General features: G+C 38.9%; 1 protein-coding gene across 1 annotated transcript in view; it reads left to right on the top strand.

Annotated features, from left to right (window-relative positions):
- LOC136875929 (glutamate receptor 1-like) overlaps nucleotides 1–18,958 on the top strand; it is an 82,411-nt gene that overhangs the window by 17,632 nt on the left and 45,821 nt on the right. Inside the window, exon 3 of the mRNA XM_067149548.2 lies at nucleotides 2,815–3,089. Within this exon, the coding sequence (XP_067005649.2) occupies nucleotides 2,815–3,089 (275 nt within the window). The remainder of the gene's footprint in view (nucleotides 1–2,814; nucleotides 3,090–18,958) is intronic.

Below are 18,958 nucleotides of genomic sequence, written 5' to 3'. Positions count from 1 at the left end.
TGAACTGTGTACAAATGTGTCTTCCCCACCATTGTGAACTCTGTAATACACCCATTCACCATGGACTGCAGTGCCACAGAGGAAGGGCACGTAGGATTCAAACCTTCGGATATGTGGCGCATAGTTACCACAAAAACTTAAAACATCGATTTTCACCCTTCAAAGTAATCCCCTTGGGTAACTTCACACTTTTTCCAGTGTTGGTAAAGCTTCTGGAAACACTCTAGAACCTATCTTTTTCAACCTCCTGTAATGCTACCTGTGATGCTGCTTCTACTCCATTTGCAGATAGAAAATAACACTTCTATAGATGTTGATGTGATAACATCTTATAATGGTAGGAGTAATTACAGCTTAGTAAAGTTTGCATAACGGAATTTGGTGGTAATTAGAAGCCGTCTTACGATAGAAAGTTGCTTACGGATTTCATCAATGTAGGTATCAATGTATGGGGCATATCCTCCACTACATGACTAGATGTGCTGAGAGGGAGGGAGGGGTGTCACGCACATTTGAAGGGGATAAGAGGCAGCATTGCCAACCAGTTGAAGCAAAAAATCTGCTATCATCATCACATAATTCTGCTACTTATTAATTGAATGAATATATGATAAACTCCTCTCCCTGTAAATGAATATATATACACAGTGAAATCTTGACACAACAATACCTTGAGGACAGAAAAAAAAATTGTTGTAGAGGGAGTTTTCATTATAGGAAGGGATTTAGAATAATGGATTTTCATGTCAAATGGTAAACACAACAACATCTGAAAACTCAATTATATAAACTACCTGCCACATCATGTTATTTAATTTGCACAGAAACAAACAAAAAGTATGAAATGACAATACCTTACCTGTTAAAGCAGAGTATGTTCATACTGATCATTTAATTTTAAATTATCACTTGTAATAGCTGTTATTACTATGCACTACCATAGTTAAAGAATCCTGAAAAGACAGAGAAATACACAAAGTTCAAATTGCTTTGAGATTCACTGCTACAGTTACAGCAGTCCTTAAAATGTATGACAATGTGTCAAAACAAGATAATGAAGAGGCTATTTAGTTTTAAGCAGCTGTGCAATAGTTATAGTAGTGCCATTTAAATCCTTCTATTAGGCACAATATCTAGATCTTCCTGGAATTCCATAGCTACCATCAGTAGTGGCGATTGGGAATTAAAAGTCTGGGGGGGGCAAAATTGTACAGACAACAAAATGTACATGGGTTAGTGGGATATAGCGGGCGGAGGGGCTGGGAGGGAGGAGGACGGCGTGGTGTATGCATGTAAACTGAAAAAAAAAAAAAAAAACCCCTCCAAAGTGGGAATTATTTATGCTCTCTGAGCTAATTTCCACAGAGAGGTAAATGTTTTACCAACTTAAGTGGCAATAATTTGAGATTCTGATTCAATAATAGACTATACAAAAAAAATTTCACCAAAGGAACAATATATACATCTATTACAATTAAATAGAAGTACGGCGTGATTATGCAATTAAAATCATTTAGTATTTGACTAGGCCTATACACTAAGAAACTAATAGACAGTAAAGAGACTGCTAGCCGGATGAATGTGCGCGGCAAGTCGGTGAATCATACCTCAGTGTCCATGATCTTGGCAAAAATTATACCCCTGGTACCCTTTCTCACAGCATATGCAAAGTCCCCACTACTTGCTGTGGCGCTATGCAAATCAGTTAGCCATGACGAGCGACATTTTGTGCATATTTCTGCTAATAATTAATGAAAATAAAGTAAAGAATTAGTTGATAAGAAAACAGGGCTTGTACAAAGTGCTTTTGTAAAAAAAATACTCCTATATTCCTAGTTTCAGATGGCTAAAATGGAATAATTTTTTCTCCACAATTCAGTCATGAAATCATCCATTTAGCACTTCATGCAGTCATCCACTCATTCAATTCAGTCATAATGTATGTTCTACTGGTAGGATTCTCCATAAGACTTGTGACACAAAAGGGTTTTTTATTTTTACAAGTTACAGTGACACAAAAGTAAGCACTAAATAACCAAGCTAAGGAAGGGGGGAGATACATGTCGTCCTAGACAATATAGCATTGTTAACGTCTATAGCAAAATAAATTGTATTTAATGTAGTGATAGTTAAATAATTGCAAAAAGGAGAATGTAATGCATGTATCAAATTTAAATGAATTGCAGTAACCGAGCTCAATAGCTGCAGTCGCTTAAGTGCGGCCAATATCCAGTATTCGGGAGATAGTAGGTTCGAATCCCACTGTCGGCAGCCCTGAAAATGGTTTTCCATGGTTTCCCATTTTCACACCAGGCAAATGCTGGGGCTGTACCTTAATTAAGGCCACAGCCGCCTCCTTCCCACTCCTAACCCTTTCCTGTCCCATCGTCACCATAAGACCTATCTGTGTCGGTGTGACATACAGCAACTAGAATTGCAGTAAACGAGTGCTCTCTCCCCAGTTTCAGGTGACCTGGAACTAGTGGATGGAAGTATTCTATTCTTTATAGAGAGTATATGTTAAACAGGATTAGGGACAGGTTACTTCTTTTTGCATCATGATCTCTGCTGTAATATAGTCTCTAATTTTTATGTGAGTTCTTTGATTCCAGCATACTTTCTTGATGATGTTCACATCTTTATTGTCAAGCCCAACATGTTTCAGCTGATGTGCAGGGACATCATGTTTAACATTAACTTTTCCATAATCAGTTAAACAGCACATGTTAGATATTCTTTCATATAAATAAACTGTATCACATGAAACAATTTGTATGTTTCTTCTTGAAACTCTAAAGGCTTTTCCAACTGCAGGTACCAGATGTATGTGAAAGCTCCCGAACCACAAGCTTATTGGAACTCATACTTAACCGCATGGAGTCCTCGCCTGTGGATGGCTACAGCGATGACCATCGTACTGCTTACAGCCGGCCTGTGGGTGGCTCTCAATCTGGAGCCCAGGATGCAACCAGAACCCACCCGCGGAGTGGTTGTAAAGCGCCGCCGGCAAAGCTATCTCCACCAAAGGCGTTACTCAACCTCTCTGGGTAGTTGTTTCCTTTCAGTTCTGGGAAGTATTGGCAATGCTGGTAAGGAAAGAAGTTGATGTTCTTTATAATATAGGATTCTGATTTGTGTGACATATTTTTACCCTGGTCTTGTGATGCTGGTTATTATAGTTTTAAGAGGAAAACTTCCCGGTCAGGTCAGGAATATGCTGCTACCGTATTTGACAGTAGACGGTACGACCCGTGACTGTCTGGCTGAGGGTCAGGCGGCCATTACCATATCTGACAACCAGAAGGGGAACCAACGGCTTCGAGCGGAGGAGTTCCCCTTTAGGAGTCCAGATGAAGCCTTTGTGCAGGAAATGGCACATAAATTCATCAGAAGTTGGCAGTCAATGGCTACAAAGGTGGAAGAAGGAACCTTGTAAACACCTCAGTGGTGGAGTAAACAGAGGAACTGTGAACCACAAACTGCTGCCTTGTAGATAGGGAGAGGACCCCAAAGGCTAAGGGGAGATACCCTGACAGAAAATGGTCTGGCATGACAGCTAAGAGGACAGCCCTCTCATCATGCCAGTTTCTGTAGGACTAATAACCCATGTGGAGCGAAATTAACTATTCAGAGAAACAAGAGAGTAGCCGGACGGATATCAAGGAAACAACCTGGCGTGAACCATTATATGAGAATTGGTACCTGGAATGTGACCTTGCTGTCAGGGAAGGAGGTAGAAATAGTTTAAGAAATGGAGAAGTACAAGCTTGCCATACTTGGAGTCAGTGAAACCAAGAGAAAAGCTAATGGCCAAATAAACTTGGATAAGGGACATGTAATGAGATACTCAGGAGTCAGCAGGAATGAACAGGCAAAAGAAGGAGTGGCCATCATTATGTCCAAAGCAGTAGAAATCAAAGAAAGTAGTATGCTAGTGCAGGTCTATGCCCCCACTGAAGATATGCAAGAAGTAGATAAGGAGCAGTTCAATGTTCAAATGCAAAAAGCTATAGACAAAGCCAGAGAAAGAAGTAGACATGTTATTGTGATGGGGGTATTGGAATGCTAGGATTGGAAACAGGTTATGTCGAGGACATGGATGTATGGGCCAACATGGAGCAGAACATACCATGAATACCAATGGTAAAAGAATGTTAGAATTCTGTATTGATAACGAGCTAAGGATTGGCAACACGTTTTTCACCCATACAAGTATCCATAAAATAACTTTTGAGGCAGTAGGCCATGCAACAAAGAGTTGCATTGACTACTTTTGTTACACCAAGAACACGACTTATGCAGTGCTAGATGTAAGGGTCTTCTACACCCACACCCTCTCATCTTCGATTCAAGAAAGTAAGAATTTTTGCATTCAGGGAGGAAGAGGTAAGGCAGAATTATGTTCAGAAGTTGGGGGAAAAACTTCAGCAAACAGAAAGAGAAGAACCTGAGAGAGGCTGGAACTTAGGAGAGAGATGGAGGGAATTTAAGACAAATATTATCAATGTAGAAGAAGAGGTTTGTGGGAAAACTACAGTAAACACATGAAGGAAATGAACAAAGTGGTGGACTGATGAAGTCAAGGAAGATATAAGGAGGAGACAGAATGCAAGGAGTACATGAGAAGAAGAAGGGCAGAGGACTGGAGGATTTATGTTGAAGCACGTCATGCTAAGCGACAAGTACAAGAGGCAAAAGAATGGAACTGGCAGGAATTTGGTGAGGAAAGGGAATCAGAATACAGAAATAATCAGAAGAAGTTTTGGAAGATACTAAGATCCCTCCAAGGCAAAACTGAAAAGAGAATCTGAAACATTAAAGACAGGAACCAGAAGATCCAAACGAGGCCATGGGACATTCTTGATATGTATGTATGTTCAGTCTTCAGCCCTAAGGCTGGTTGGATCCTCAACAGCTCTGCCATCAGCTGTCATAGATGGCCTAGGCATCACTGAAGAGGCGTACTAGGGAAATGAGGAGTGAGATAGTTTCCCGTTGCCTTCCTCACCGAGCCAGAAGTTGCTATTACATATCAGTCTGCCAAGCCCACTGAAATGCATGCACCAACCGACCCTATGAGCAACATTTTCACACCATTCATAGCAGGGACTGGCCACAGAAGGAATGGCATTACTAGCATCGCTCATACCTCAGTCACTTTCTTATTGTCAAAGCCAAGGATAAGACAGAGACAGATCAATGAAAGTAACAAAATTGCTCTAACCCATATCAGCAGACATAGTGCACTGTAAACACTAGGTCTTGCCAGCAAAGGCATATTCTTGATATATGGAGCACTTATTATGAGGACGTGTTCCGTGCAGACCAGAATTCACAAGACGACTCCGGTAATGGGGCACAAGAAGAACTAGAAGAAGGGGAAGCAGTTACGCAGAGTGAAGTAAGAGAGGCTATCACTGAAATGAAGCTGGGCAAGGCAGCTGGTTGGGATGGAATTTCACTGGAATTGATGAAGTATGGAGGAGAGGCTGTGGTGAAATGGATGTCAAGGTTATGCCAACAAGCATGGAGCATTCAGGGGATTACAAACGATTGGGAGAAGAACATTATTGTTCCTATCCATAAAGAGGCCAGCACTCTGGATTGAGCAAACTATCGAGAAATTTGTCTTTGCAGTGTGGCCGGAAAAATATACTCCCGCATATTGGAGAGGAGGCTGAGACAAGAAGTAGAAAAAATTGGAAGAACAGTGTGTTTTCAGGCCAAATCAATAAATGCACAACTATATATACACACTAAGAACCGTTATAGAGAAAAGGCTTAGTCGTGGAAAGGATGTTCTAGCAGCATTTGTCGACCTAAAGGCCACATTTGACTTGGTCCCCAGGGAACAGCTTTGGGCAGCACTTGAAGAGGAAAAGGTAACCAAGACTCTCTTACGCCACATTAGGAGCATATAAAACAGAGTCCAAGGAGTGGTGAGAATAGCTGGTGAATGCTGTAGGGAATTTGAAATGGTGAAGGGAGTAAAGCAGCTGACAGCTTGAGCCCTCACCTCTTTGTGATCTTCATGAACCAAGTCATTAAGCAGTGTAAAAGAAGAACTAAAATAATTAAGGTTGGCAACTGGAACATGAGACATTCTGATTTTGGCTGGGAAAGAGGAGGCTCTCCAACAATCTCTTACTGAATGGGCTTATGCCTTCCAGAACCTTGGGATGGAAGTGAATGGAAGCAAAACCGAGGTCATGCAGTTCACCAAAGGAGAAAAAGTACAGCTTCAGATCAAGTGGAACAATGAGGATGTTGAGCAAGTAGAATAAATTGAGTTCCTGGGCACCATCTTCAGAGAGAATGGAAAATTAGAGGCAGAAATAAACAATAGAATTAGAAAAGCTAATCAAGTATAAACAACACAATCATAGGGAAGAAAGAAATTATTAGAAACACAAAAATTCGGGTATATATTGCCGTGTACCTGCCAACCCTCTTGTACGGTGCAGAGAGTTAGACAGTGCATAAAAAACTGGAGAGTCGCTTGGTCATCGCTGAGATGAGATACTTGTGGAAAGTTTCCGGGAGAACTCGAAGAGACCATATTAGAAACACCACAGTGAGAGATGAGCTTCAGCGGGAGCCATTAATGGATGTCATTGAGAGGAGAGGATTGGGCTGGATTGGTCACCTAGAAAGAATGGAAGATGAAAGGAAAGCAAAGCAGGTGTGGCGAGCCAGACCAACAGGAAGAAGAACATGAGAGAGGCCACGGATTGAATGAGAGGAGTACATCTTGGGACTAATCGGGAAGCGAGGGAAGACCCTGGGTGATGTTCAGAGAATGGTGCACAACAGAAGAACCTTTAATAAATGGCTGAAATGCCCCGACGCTTAATGGCACAAAGGGAAAGAAAAAGAAGATGATGAAAAGCAACTGCGCAGCCATCCTCTCTTAACACTAATTAAAGTGGAAAAGAAAGAATGAAGGTGTCAGTAAACAAAAGGGAAGGGCCTGGAAGGGCTTGAAAATAAATTGCTCTCTGGTCCTCACAAACCTAATATCAGGGTCAGAAGAGAACAAGTATTGAGGAAGCGAGGTTAGGTGGTGGTGATTATTGTTTTAAGAGGAAGTACAATTAGGCAACCGTCTTCTGTATAACACTAATCAGAGAGAAAAAAAATGGAAGGGATCCGACATCTGACACTTCAAAAAATGAAGGTATTGGTCGAAGAAAGACAAGGGCCATGAAGGGGATGGCAATGAAAGACTCCCTAGGTCTTGAATGTACTAATACTGTTGGGGTGGAAAAGAATAAGAGTTGATCAAGGAAGGTTGGATAGGATAGATTGAGGAGCCTAGCATAATAAAGTGGTATCAATGCCAGACTCAGCTATAGAGGTACATCGATCACTATCTCACGCTCTCCAGTTGAGAACAACTGGGGTCCCCTTTCATTTGCCTCTTACGACAGGCAGGGGATACCGCATACATATTCTGCTGCTCTTACCTGTAGGGGGTTTACCCTGATCTCTTTCCACAAACTTAAGTCAAATTAAGCGCATTTCTAGCTTTTGTGAACATGATGATATGGTTTTAATAGGTCATCTAAATATATATTTTCCTATATTTCATCATTGTCAAATTTAACCAAAATATTTGGTCATATTATTAGGATTGCCCAAATGAAACTAAGACTTTAGTACGAGCATCATTATTCAAAGATAACAATGCGCTTGTATCAGTAGATGGCCACGTATGTCAGAAAGAAATCTATTATCATCACAAATTATTAGCATGCTGTTTGAACATGTGGAAGCAAAATGACTATGTATGGTTTTGCCATGAATTCGTCCAGAATTGCCCAGCGTCGGTTATAGACGGGAGTTAAATATTGTAACATGATAATGTATCCTTTTCCATCACAGTAAACTATTCCACAAACATAATGTTCCACCGTAGACCCTAATATAAAAGTAACTGTCTCAGTGAAACACAAGCAAAGGCAAGGGAGTTCATGATTGGCTGACAGACATTAAACTTTAGCACAGCAGCTTGCTCAAGCATGGACTGCTGTGCAGGCACAAATTATAGTTTTGTTACAACTTAGAGGCAGTACTGACATTCCTTCTCTGTTACAATATAGTTCTGAGAGTATTTATGACACTCAAATATCAGGTCCTGAATAGCCATTACAAGAGCCCCCTTTCCCTCTTGAATCTTTGTCACCAACTGCAACCTGTGGGGCAGTGAGGCAACAGTTGTTATTATTGTTTTTACCAATACAACAGAAAATAAGTGATATACAGAAGAAAGAGCTGGACAAGCCACTTCCACAGCTGCAGATTTCCAGCCTTTTTCTGTGGTGGAAGACAAAGATTTTGTAGCCTTTTATGCCAGATTTACCAAGCAAGTTGGCGATGCAGTTTGGCTCCCTTAGTTGTTTTCTTGCATTCAGGAGATAGTGGGTCCAAAATTCTCTGTTGGCAGCTCCGAATATGGTTTTTCCGTGCTTTCCAATTTTTCACACCAGGCTGTTCCTTAATAAGGCTAAGTCACTTCCTTCCTAGCTCTGTACTATCCCATCATTGTAATAAGACCAGTCAGTCTCAGTGTAATGTAAAAAAAAAAAACAAATAGCAAAAAAGTTCTGGATTAAACGTTGCTTCCTTTTTGTGTGGTAGGACTATTTCCTCATCTCTCATTCTAGCAGCATATGAACACTGTGTGACACTCGTTAGTCTACATATTTTATAAAGTTGGGATCTGGTGTCTCTTTAATTACAGATCCTTGGACATCTAGGAAAACAGAGAGCTACCTAGCTGTCATTGTGCATTTTATAAATTAAAATTTTGAAATATTAGTTCTAGGAATTTAAATGGACAATTATACAAATTTATTGGAATAATTAAGAATGTGAGTGATGAGCTGGTGAAAGGGACAGTGGGACTGAAGAAAGTGAGATGTAGATATAATAGATTCTATTTACATACCAAGTAAGATGTGGTTAGGGTCTGCAAGAAACAACAGGTACAGTAGGCCAACTGTTTCTCCCAAATCTGGCATGTAACTTTTATTATGTTACTTTTGTATCCTAATAGTCCAACCTTATACTACAGCGTAATGGATATACAGGAACATGATACAGGAAAGTAACAATTTGTCCCAAATCTAGCATCAGTTATTCAGTTTATGGTGGCAGATGGTGTTAGCAGAGCTGACATTTACTGTTGTATGAAGGATGTGTATGGGAATGAGTGTGTATCATGCTGTACAGTGTTCAGATAATGTTGGGAATTTCATGATGGACGAGCAAGGACGTGCCAAAACTAGGTCAAGCACAGTGGGCAGCCTGGTGAGAAAATGAAAAATGAAAAATAAAATTTAAATCAAGGAATGCTGGTTTTCAGTAATGGTTCTGCCACTAACTATGGATGTTGTTCACTCAGGGTATCCACCATAATTATAATTATTTTCACACCCAGAGCAGTGATTTTTATTAATATACAGTAAGTACACAAGACTGAATGAAGCAGTAATTACCACATGGGATCAAAAGGTTTATAATTATAGGGCTTGGATTTCTATGAGCTAAAAATCTCTGGAAAACTATATGCATTTATGCCCTAAAAATACCAAAATATGATATAAAAAGCTTGGCAAAATGATGTAAAAAAAATGAATATTCTCCAAAAATTGCTTTGAGACCTACAGGAAACTGAACACATTCTTAACATTCTTTTGACAACTTACTCCTGGCAAAACTTGTTTCCTTGAAATTTCATTTAACCACAAAATATATAACTAAAGGAAGGAAATTTAAAAATTAAAAAATTAAAAAAATCACTTGGCATTATCAGTACAAAACATGTGAATCCTGGAGAATAGAAAAAAATTGTTATACAAGGGTTGCTCAAATTATAATTTTAGGGCACTGAAAGGGAAAATGTTATCAGTTTTCACTATCACATCACTAATAATAAGATTTTATTAAACACACAGTGTACTGGTACATAAATGAAAGACATTGCTGAAAATTACTATCTTTTGCATAAAAAGCTATTGACTTAGTCCTCTTTGGACAGAGGTGTATGTGATACTGCTTGCAGCACTTCCCACACTTCATTGGTGAGACTGTCTTGTCTGGCAGTTTTACGTGGTTTGCATTGGCCCACAAACTCTTGTGTGTTTTGGGTGGGTTCTACATTTATTTGAGTCACTTTTGGTCTTCTAGATTCTAGGATTTTTTTTCTCTAATACCTCTTTCTGGGTATGCAGCTGTCTTTTCTCTCTCTCAAAGCAGCTTTATACGTGTAATTTTTTCCTTGCTTGGAATATTCTGCTAGTGCACCTTCTGATTCAAGCGTGTTTCACCTGTATAGCTTTTCTAGAGTGGCCTTTCTGTACGTACACCATTCTGAGTCAAACCAGGGTTTACTTCTCCATCTTGGTGGCTTTGCCCTCACAAAGCCTAAGAAAGCCGTTTCGATGAGATCCAGTGCTTCGTCGATGCTACTGCTGTCTATGATGGATATTATTGCATCCCTCTCCATGAAGCCATTGGGGTAGTCAGTATTGATATGTCTAGGAATCCATTGCTCTTCTAAGGCCTCGACGGTGAAGCAAGTCTGTATTGGTACGTATTTCTGCTGTGTAATGTTAATTTCTCTTCTTCTGTAAAATACAAAGTCTATTACACTTGAGCCATTGTGACATGTATGTTGGGATAGAGTCCCTGTTGACCTATTTGAAACCCTCTTCTTAGAGAGTGTTGAAGTCTGGTGGTACCTTCCTGTTGGGCTTGTCTCTGCAGCAGTTGAAGCTGGTAGAACTGGTATGTCAGAGCTCATGGATTGTGATGCCTGAAGAATGGTTCCTATGATAGTCTCTGCCATGGCAGAGAGACTTAAAAACATTGCGATGACTGCAAGTCTTGTGAAGATGATGACAACACTATTTACTTCTATATGTACACTCACTGGTTGCTCCATTGTCAGCATAAAAAAGTGTGTTACGCTCCCCAAAGGTCTACCCTCTTGCCTTACTTCTGTAAAGGCATGAATATCATAGTACCATTTGATATGAACTGGTTTCAGTAGGAAAATTTCCTTTAGAATTATCGTATCATTGTCCAGTAGACATGCTTCGGGAGCATTCAGCAAGGATGTTAGTCCTTTAGTCAATGTTTTTTTTTTTTTTTTTTTGTCGAAGTTTACAATCCTGTAACTTATTCCCTACTCTATACAGTATAACATCATCTGCAAAAAGCCTTAACTGTGATTCCAGTTCTTTACTCTTATCATTTATATACATAAGAAAGCAAAGGTCCAATAATATTGTCGTGCAGGACTCCCCTCTTAATCATTACAGAATCAGATAATGCTTCACCTACTCTAATTCTCTGAGAAATTCAACCACCCATTCAATTACTGTTTTGTCTAGTCCAACAGACCTAATTTTCGTCAATAGTCTCCCATGATCTGTCCTATAAAAGTCCATAGATAGGTCAATAGTGATACAGTCTGTTTGTCCTCCTGAATCTAAAATATCTGTTATATCTAGCTGGAATTCTACAAATTGAGCCTCACTGGAATAACCCTCCCTAAACTCAAACTACCTTTTATAGAACCAGTTAGTAATTTAACAAAATGTCTATATAAAATTAGGGAGAATGCTTTCCCAGAGCTTAAATACAACACATGTCTGGCCGACTGGCCTGTAATTTATGTTTATCATCAGGGCTAAGATTTATATATCATAAAAAGTGGCTAAATATGTACATACATTTGGGCTAAAAAGTCTCAAAATATGGAGTAAAATATAGACTATATACATGCCACAAACCAATATAAAAGAATTACCTCTATACTGTAATTAAAATTTTATTATGAGCTGAGTTTACAATTATTATTATTTTTGGGTGGGAGAAGAGGCACATCTTAATCTTTTAATGAGAACTGTCTATTTGCAAAGCAGTGGGTTACAAAACAGTGCTGTTTTAAATGTTCAAAAGTGAAACTGCTCTCTCAAAATTGCTTTGTACTTGCTGAAACTCTGCTCAACATTAAGAGAAGTTATAGGGACCATTCTAAACTTTGCAATGTCTTCAAGAGATAAATCCATATCTAGTTTCACACTTAATTCTCCATTTAAAATTGCACTGATTTTGCCTATATCATTTTGTCCTGGATTCTTGGCTAGCACTGTGTTTAACTACCCTTTTGCTACTTCTCTAACCTTTCCACTACAGCAGTTGAAACGTTCAGTCACTTCCCTTACAATGGCAAGGCTTTTGGGCAGAGTGGATTCTTGCTTTTGGAGAGCATGTAATGCTGTTGTGATGCACAACCGGGCAAGTTGGCCGTGCAGTTAGGAGCGCGCAGCGGTGAGCTTGCATCCGGGAGATAGTGGGTTTGAACTCCACTGTCAGCAGCCCTGAAGATGGTTTTCCATGGTTTCCCATTTTCACACCAGGCAAATGCAGGGGCTGTACCTTAATTAAGGCCATGGCTGCTTCCTTCCCATTCCTAGGCCTTTCTTGTCCCATCATCGCCATAAGACCTATCTGTGTCGGTGCGACGTAAAGCAAATAGCAAAATGTGATGCATGAGATGTTTGCCTTCACTGTTTTGTCACCAACAACTTACTTTGTGGATGCAATTGAAGCAGTGCTGTCAGAGTCTAAACCACTTAACACATTCTCAATGGCTTCAATTTTAGCTGCATTTGCCTCTAATCACGTTTCCCATCCAATTATGATTGGTTTGGTTGGCAGTGGAATATCAGGGTACATCTCTCTCAAAACCTGAATCCTGCTAGGAGCCTTCAAAAACACTTTCTTCATTGAACATACCAAGAAGTACTTAAGGGTAGCTAGCTCAAATAAGTTCTGCACACCAATGAAGCAAGTGAAGAAATCAGTTTCACCAGTTTTGACCATATATGAGGCTGCATTACTCAGAAACATTTGCACATTTTCATATCTAATACTATTTGGCCATAGAATTCCACGAACGTATAGATAGTTCCCAGAGGCAGCTCATGATAAATTCCACCAGTGGGGCCTGATATAAAATTGTTGACCATGAATATTAGATTGAGACAGGCATTTTTGAAACATGGGTTTCTGTACTCTACTGTAGTATACCTACTATACTGTACCACAAAAACTCCAAACGACAGTATATATAGCAGAATACAACGGCCTAAATATATGCAGTAAATGCAGTAGTTAATAATAAAGAAATAGAATTTAACTCACCAAATGGCACATTACTTATACAGCAGTTGAACACACCTATTCTTCTGACTGGCAAACATTTCAATGACTCTGTTGCTGAAGCTGGGAATTTCACCAGTTTCCTCATTATGAATTGAACAAGCAGCGAGTGAATTCAGTGTGTTTTGACCCATACTATTCCTAAGGTAATTATTGACTCTTTTAATGTGCTGAAACTTTGCTCTGCTTCTGCTGTTGAAACTGGTGTAGTGAGTGCAATTTGTAGAGTTTTGTGTATCTCAGAGAATGATTCTTCGAAGGAATGTTTCATGGGGAATGTGAACAAATCACAAACTGAAGGAATATCTTTAAAGGTATCATTGTGATAAATCACTGAAAATTCATAACTCAATTTATCTTGGGAAATAAATGGACTGTAACTCAATGAAAAGGTATTGACTAAATTCGTTAGGAAAATTTCTCTGAATGTAGCAAACTTTTTTGGATCAATAATTTCGAAACAACTAAATATATGAGACTGTTGGAATCTGTCTTTAATTTGGTTGATCACTGTATCATGCACTTCTTTGGCATCTACAGTCAGATTTACACCAGAGCTGTATTTAGATCTTTTTGTTGTTGGAGTAGAACATTCATCTTCGTGTACCTGATACCTTTCAGTGTTCTCTCTTATTTCAGAAACAACTATTCAAAACATTGTAATGCATTGGATAAGGTAAATGCATTGGCACTCTGCATCTGAATCGTGTTATACAAAATATCAACATGTTTCTTCATCTCTCAGTAAAAACAAAAAAATCTGAATTAAGTAACTTTTTAAAACCAAAACACTCCCTTATTGTAACATCTTCAGTCTCAATCTTCTCAAAACATTCTAATAAATGTGATTTGTTTTCATGAACACTACTCACAGCCCAAACTGACAGCTCCATCTTGTTGAAGAAATTATTGGAATCTGCTTATTGCAAACTGATTGCAATACGTTCCTTCTCTTAGGTGATGAAGAGAAAATGTAGTGAATCCAGTAATGTTTGCAAAGAGCAACCGAACACATTTTATGTCCTTGCTACAAGCATTTCATATTACCAAATTTAGTTTATGAGCATAACAGTGAACATACTTGGCATACGGAAAAGAATTCTGCATCAGAGCCTGAACACCTCCCTTAATGCCTTGCATCACTGTGACTCCATCAAAGGCCTGAGCTGTGAGCTTTTCCTCAACATTGAAAGGTTCAAGCTTTTTTTCAGAACCTCACTGAAATCATAGGCTGTCCTATCAGTAACATTTTCAGAGGGAAGGAATCTTTCAACAGATTTATTGTCCTTAATGTACTGCAATATGGTAACAAAATGTCTGTTGCTTCATCTGCCTGCAAACAAACAAAAGTTGCAGCATTGATATCTTTGACCAAGTTTTCAATGTACACTTAATGCATACAATCCAATAGTTTGTTTTCTATAATGTGTGACGTATATTTAGAAACTGATCTGCGAGTGCTGTTCAGCTGATCATCCAACACACTGTCGAGATTACCAAGAAGATATAACAAATCTAAGAAATTACCACAGTTTGCTGAGTCCTATATTTCATTATGGCCTCCACAAAATTTTAAGCACTCTACTACTCTGTTTAGTATGTGTCTATTTTTTGTGACTACTTCATTATGTTTCTAGATTGAGATTTTATATACAGAGTCAATTTGTGCACCAATGTTAAAAGTCTCAAATATTTTGTATTTACAGGCCTTGTCTATGTGTAATGTGCTTTCCTTATGTGTTTTAATTCGTTCACTTAAATGTTTTAAATTCTTACACCCGGTTGTTAACCACAACCCTTTACCATGAAATAACACCCAGTGAAAGCAAAACAGACTTTGTTTCTCTTCACTCACTTTTTACTGAACTATGTGTTACAGAAAGTTCTCTTTTCCTTGCCATCAAGTTGAGATAACATGAAATCATTTGCTTGGTAAGCACCTAAACGTTTAACTTTAATCTTTTCTTCTAGACTTAATGAATTAAAGGGCATTTTTAATAAACGATCCATTCAGTTCATTTAAAATTAGACACTCGCTTGTCCACCAAACGATTGAGAATAGCCGTATCTCAATAATCACACTTCCGTGCACAGCCAAATGAAATGTGAAATAAAGCCAGCGTAAAGCGCCAGCTTCCTCTGGCTCCAAACAGTGCAATAAATCACCAGCAACACCCTGTCACTCTGCCAGGCAGCCGAGGAGGGGATGTAAGCGTCAACTGATGCGCCACTGAGAACATGTGGGGAGATGAGGCGGTTGTGGCCAACAAAGGCTGGCCCGCTCACATGGAATCAAGGCCATTGACAGTCTATTAGCATTGAGTATCATACTCGCTTCATAGTGTTTGCAATAACAACTACAAATAATAAATTACAAAGGATTACAAGGGTGGGGCCTGACTCCTCTGGCTCTTATAGTAGATCAGCCCTGATAATTCCATTGACTCTGCTGGACAAGAATCTGTATCCTACTATGTACCATAGGAAAAGTTCCTATAAATACATAAAACAATATGGATAATGGAAAAATGTAGTAAAATGTATATCAAGATTGTTTCATTAATATTTTGACATGACTACACATCACTGAGATTTAAAGAGATTCTGGGATATAAGTCACTGGTAAGACCCCGATTAGAGTACAGTTCCAGTATATGGGACACTCACCAGTCACTTGGTTACTGGAAAAGATAAAAGGAAAGTAGCACGATTTGTTCTGGGTGATTTCTGACAAAAGAGTATTGTTACAAAAATGTTGCATACTTTGGGCTGGGAAGACTTGGGAGTAAGGAGACGAGCTGCTCGGCTAAGCAGAATGTTCTGAGCTGTCAGCAGAGAGATGGCATGGAATGACATCAGTAGAAGAATAAGCTTGATGGAGTTTTTAAAAGCAGGATAGATATTAAGATAAATCGGGAATTCAAAAGGACAAATTGGGGAAAACATTTGTTTACAGGAGGAGTTGGGGATAAGAATAATTTACCAAAGGAGATGTTTGATAAATTTATAATTTCTTCATAATCATTTTAAAAAAATACTAGAAGACCCATGCTGCTCTGTAGCATTCATTATAAATAGATCAAATACAGTAATGTGTTTTGATATGAAATTGTTCCACGTGTTGCCCGGGTACTTTTTTCAATGTTTACTTTTAGGATTTATATCACCTCTTTATTGTGTGTCAGTCTGCCTCTGTGGTCTAGTGGTTAATGTGATAAGCTGCCACCCCCGGAGGCCCAAGTTCGATTCCTGGCTCTGCCACAAAATTTGACAAGTGGTACGAGGTCCACTCAGCCCCGGGAGGTAAACTGAGTAGAGGAGGATTCCTTCTCTCTTCCTTGTCTATTCCTTCTAATCTTCCAATCCCTCACAAGGCCTCTGTTCAGCAGAGTAGGTGAGGCCTTCCAGGGAAGTACTGGTCCTCCTGAATGGTAAACGAATTAAGAAAGAAAGAGAGTGATAAATGTATGTATTTCCATGTTGCATAGATATGATGTACATGATTCAGATTTCTGGGGATATACTAAAGACAATGGGTTGGGATATAGTACCATATCTGAAGTACTTATTTGATTATTGTTTGGTCGGAGGAGCTATACCAGATGAATGGAGAGTTGCTATAGTAGCCTCTGTGTATAAAGGAAAGGGTGATAGACATAAAGCTGAAAATTACAGGACAGTAAGTTTGACATGCATTGTATGTAAGCTTTGGGAAGGCATTCTTTCTGATTATATTAGGCAATTCGTTTTTAGGAAAGATTATTCCACTGAAGCTCAACTTGTAGGATTCCAGCAAGATATAGCAGATATCTTGGATTCTGGAGGTCAAATGGACTGTATCGCGATTGACCTGTCTAAAGCATTTGATAGGGTGGATCATGGGAGACTACTGGCAAAAATGAGCGCAATTGGAGTAGACAAAAGAGTGACTGAATGGGTTGCTGTATTTCTAGAAAATAGATCTCAGAGAGTTAGAGTAGGTGAAGTTTTGTCTGACACTGTAATAGTTGAGAGGGGAGTTCCTCAGGGCAGTGTTATCGGACCTTTATGTTTTCTTATATATATAAATGATATAAAGGAGTGGAATCGGAGGTAAGGCTTTTTGCGGATGATGTTATTCTCTATAGAGTGATAAATAAGTTACAAGATTGTGAGCAACTGCAACGTGACCTCGAAAATGTTGTGAGATGGACAGCAGGCAATGGTATGTTGATAAACGGGGTTAAAAGTCAGGTTGTGAGTTTCACAAATAGGAAAAGTCCTCTCAGTTTTAATTACTGCGTTGATGGGGTGAAAGTTCCTTTTGGGGATGATTGTAAGTATCTAGGTGTTAATATAAGGAAAGATCTTCATTGGGGTAATCACATAAATGGGATTGTAAATAAAGGATACCGATCTCTGCACATGGTTATGAGGGTGTTTAGGGGTTGTAGTAAGGATGTAAAGGAGAGGGCATATAAGTCTCTGGTAAGACCCCAACTAGAGTATGGTTCCAGTGTATGGGACCCTCACCAGGTTTACCTGATTCAAGAACTGGAAAAAATCCAAAGAAAAGCAGCTCGATTTGTTCTGAGTGATTTCCGACAAAAGAGTAGCGTTACAAAAATGTTGCAATATTTGGGTTGGGAAGAATTGAGAGAAAGAAGAAGAGCTGCTCGACTAAGTGGTATGTTCCGAGCTGTCAGCGGAGAGATGGCGTGGAATGACATTAGTAGACGAATAAGTTTGAATGGCATTTATAAAAGTAGGAAAGATCACAATATGAAGATAAAGTTGGAATTCAAGAGGACAAACTGGGCCAAATATTCGTTTATAGGAAGGGGAGTTAGGGATTGGAATAACTTACCAAGGGAGATGTTCAATAAATTTCCAATTTCTTTGAAATCATTTAGGAAAAGGCTAGGAAAGCAACAGATAGGGAATCTGCCACCTGGGCGACTGCCCTAAATGCAGATCAGTATTGATTGATTGATTTTGTTTTTATATATAACTGTCATTGGGACTGACTGTCACAAGTTTGCCTTGGAAACTCAAGACGCATGGATTAAACACTAATTTTGGTCATTTTGGATATTTTCTTTTTCAACCCTTCTAACTCCCATGCCAATGTAGGCTGAACTTTGACTTAAATGGCATCTGGAGAGTCACTTTTCATCTCACCGACCCCGAAAATGATGGATTTGACACTAATATTGGTCATTTTCAATTATTTTTTTCATGTCACTCCCTCACAACCCAAACCGTAGGAGTGTAGGGGTGACTTACCACCATAGTATTTCTCTCCAGATAGTATTAAGTCATATGTTTACCAAGTTTGTTTGAAATTGCAAGTTTTCCTGTAGACGCGCCTGTCATATCTAATCATTAGGCTGGGCTGAGTGGCTCAGATGGTTGAGGCGCTGGCCTTCTGACCCCAAATTGGCAGGTTTGATCCTGATTCAGCCCAGTGATGTTTGAAGGTGCTCAAATACGTCAGTCTCATGTCAGTAGATTTACTGCCATGTAAAAGAACTCCTGCAGGACTAAATTCTGACACCTCGGCATCTCCATAAACCATAAAAGTAGTTAGAGGGACATAAAGCAAATTACATTATTATTATTATTTTATTATTTTTATTATTATTATTATTATTATTATTATTATTATTATTATTATTATTATTATTATTATTATTATTATTATTATTATTATTATCTAGTCATTTGGCTTCGCCGATATGTT

The sequence above is a fragment of the Anabrus simplex genome, chromosome 6 (genome assembly GCF_040414725.1).
Source record: "Anabrus simplex isolate iqAnaSimp1 chromosome 6, ASM4041472v1, whole genome shotgun sequence".
NCBI classification, from domain to species: domain Eukaryota; kingdom Metazoa; phylum Arthropoda; class Insecta; order Orthoptera; family Tettigoniidae; genus Anabrus; species Anabrus simplex.
Note: the sequence above shows the minus strand (reverse complement) of the source record. Positions and strands in the feature narration are given on the sequence as shown.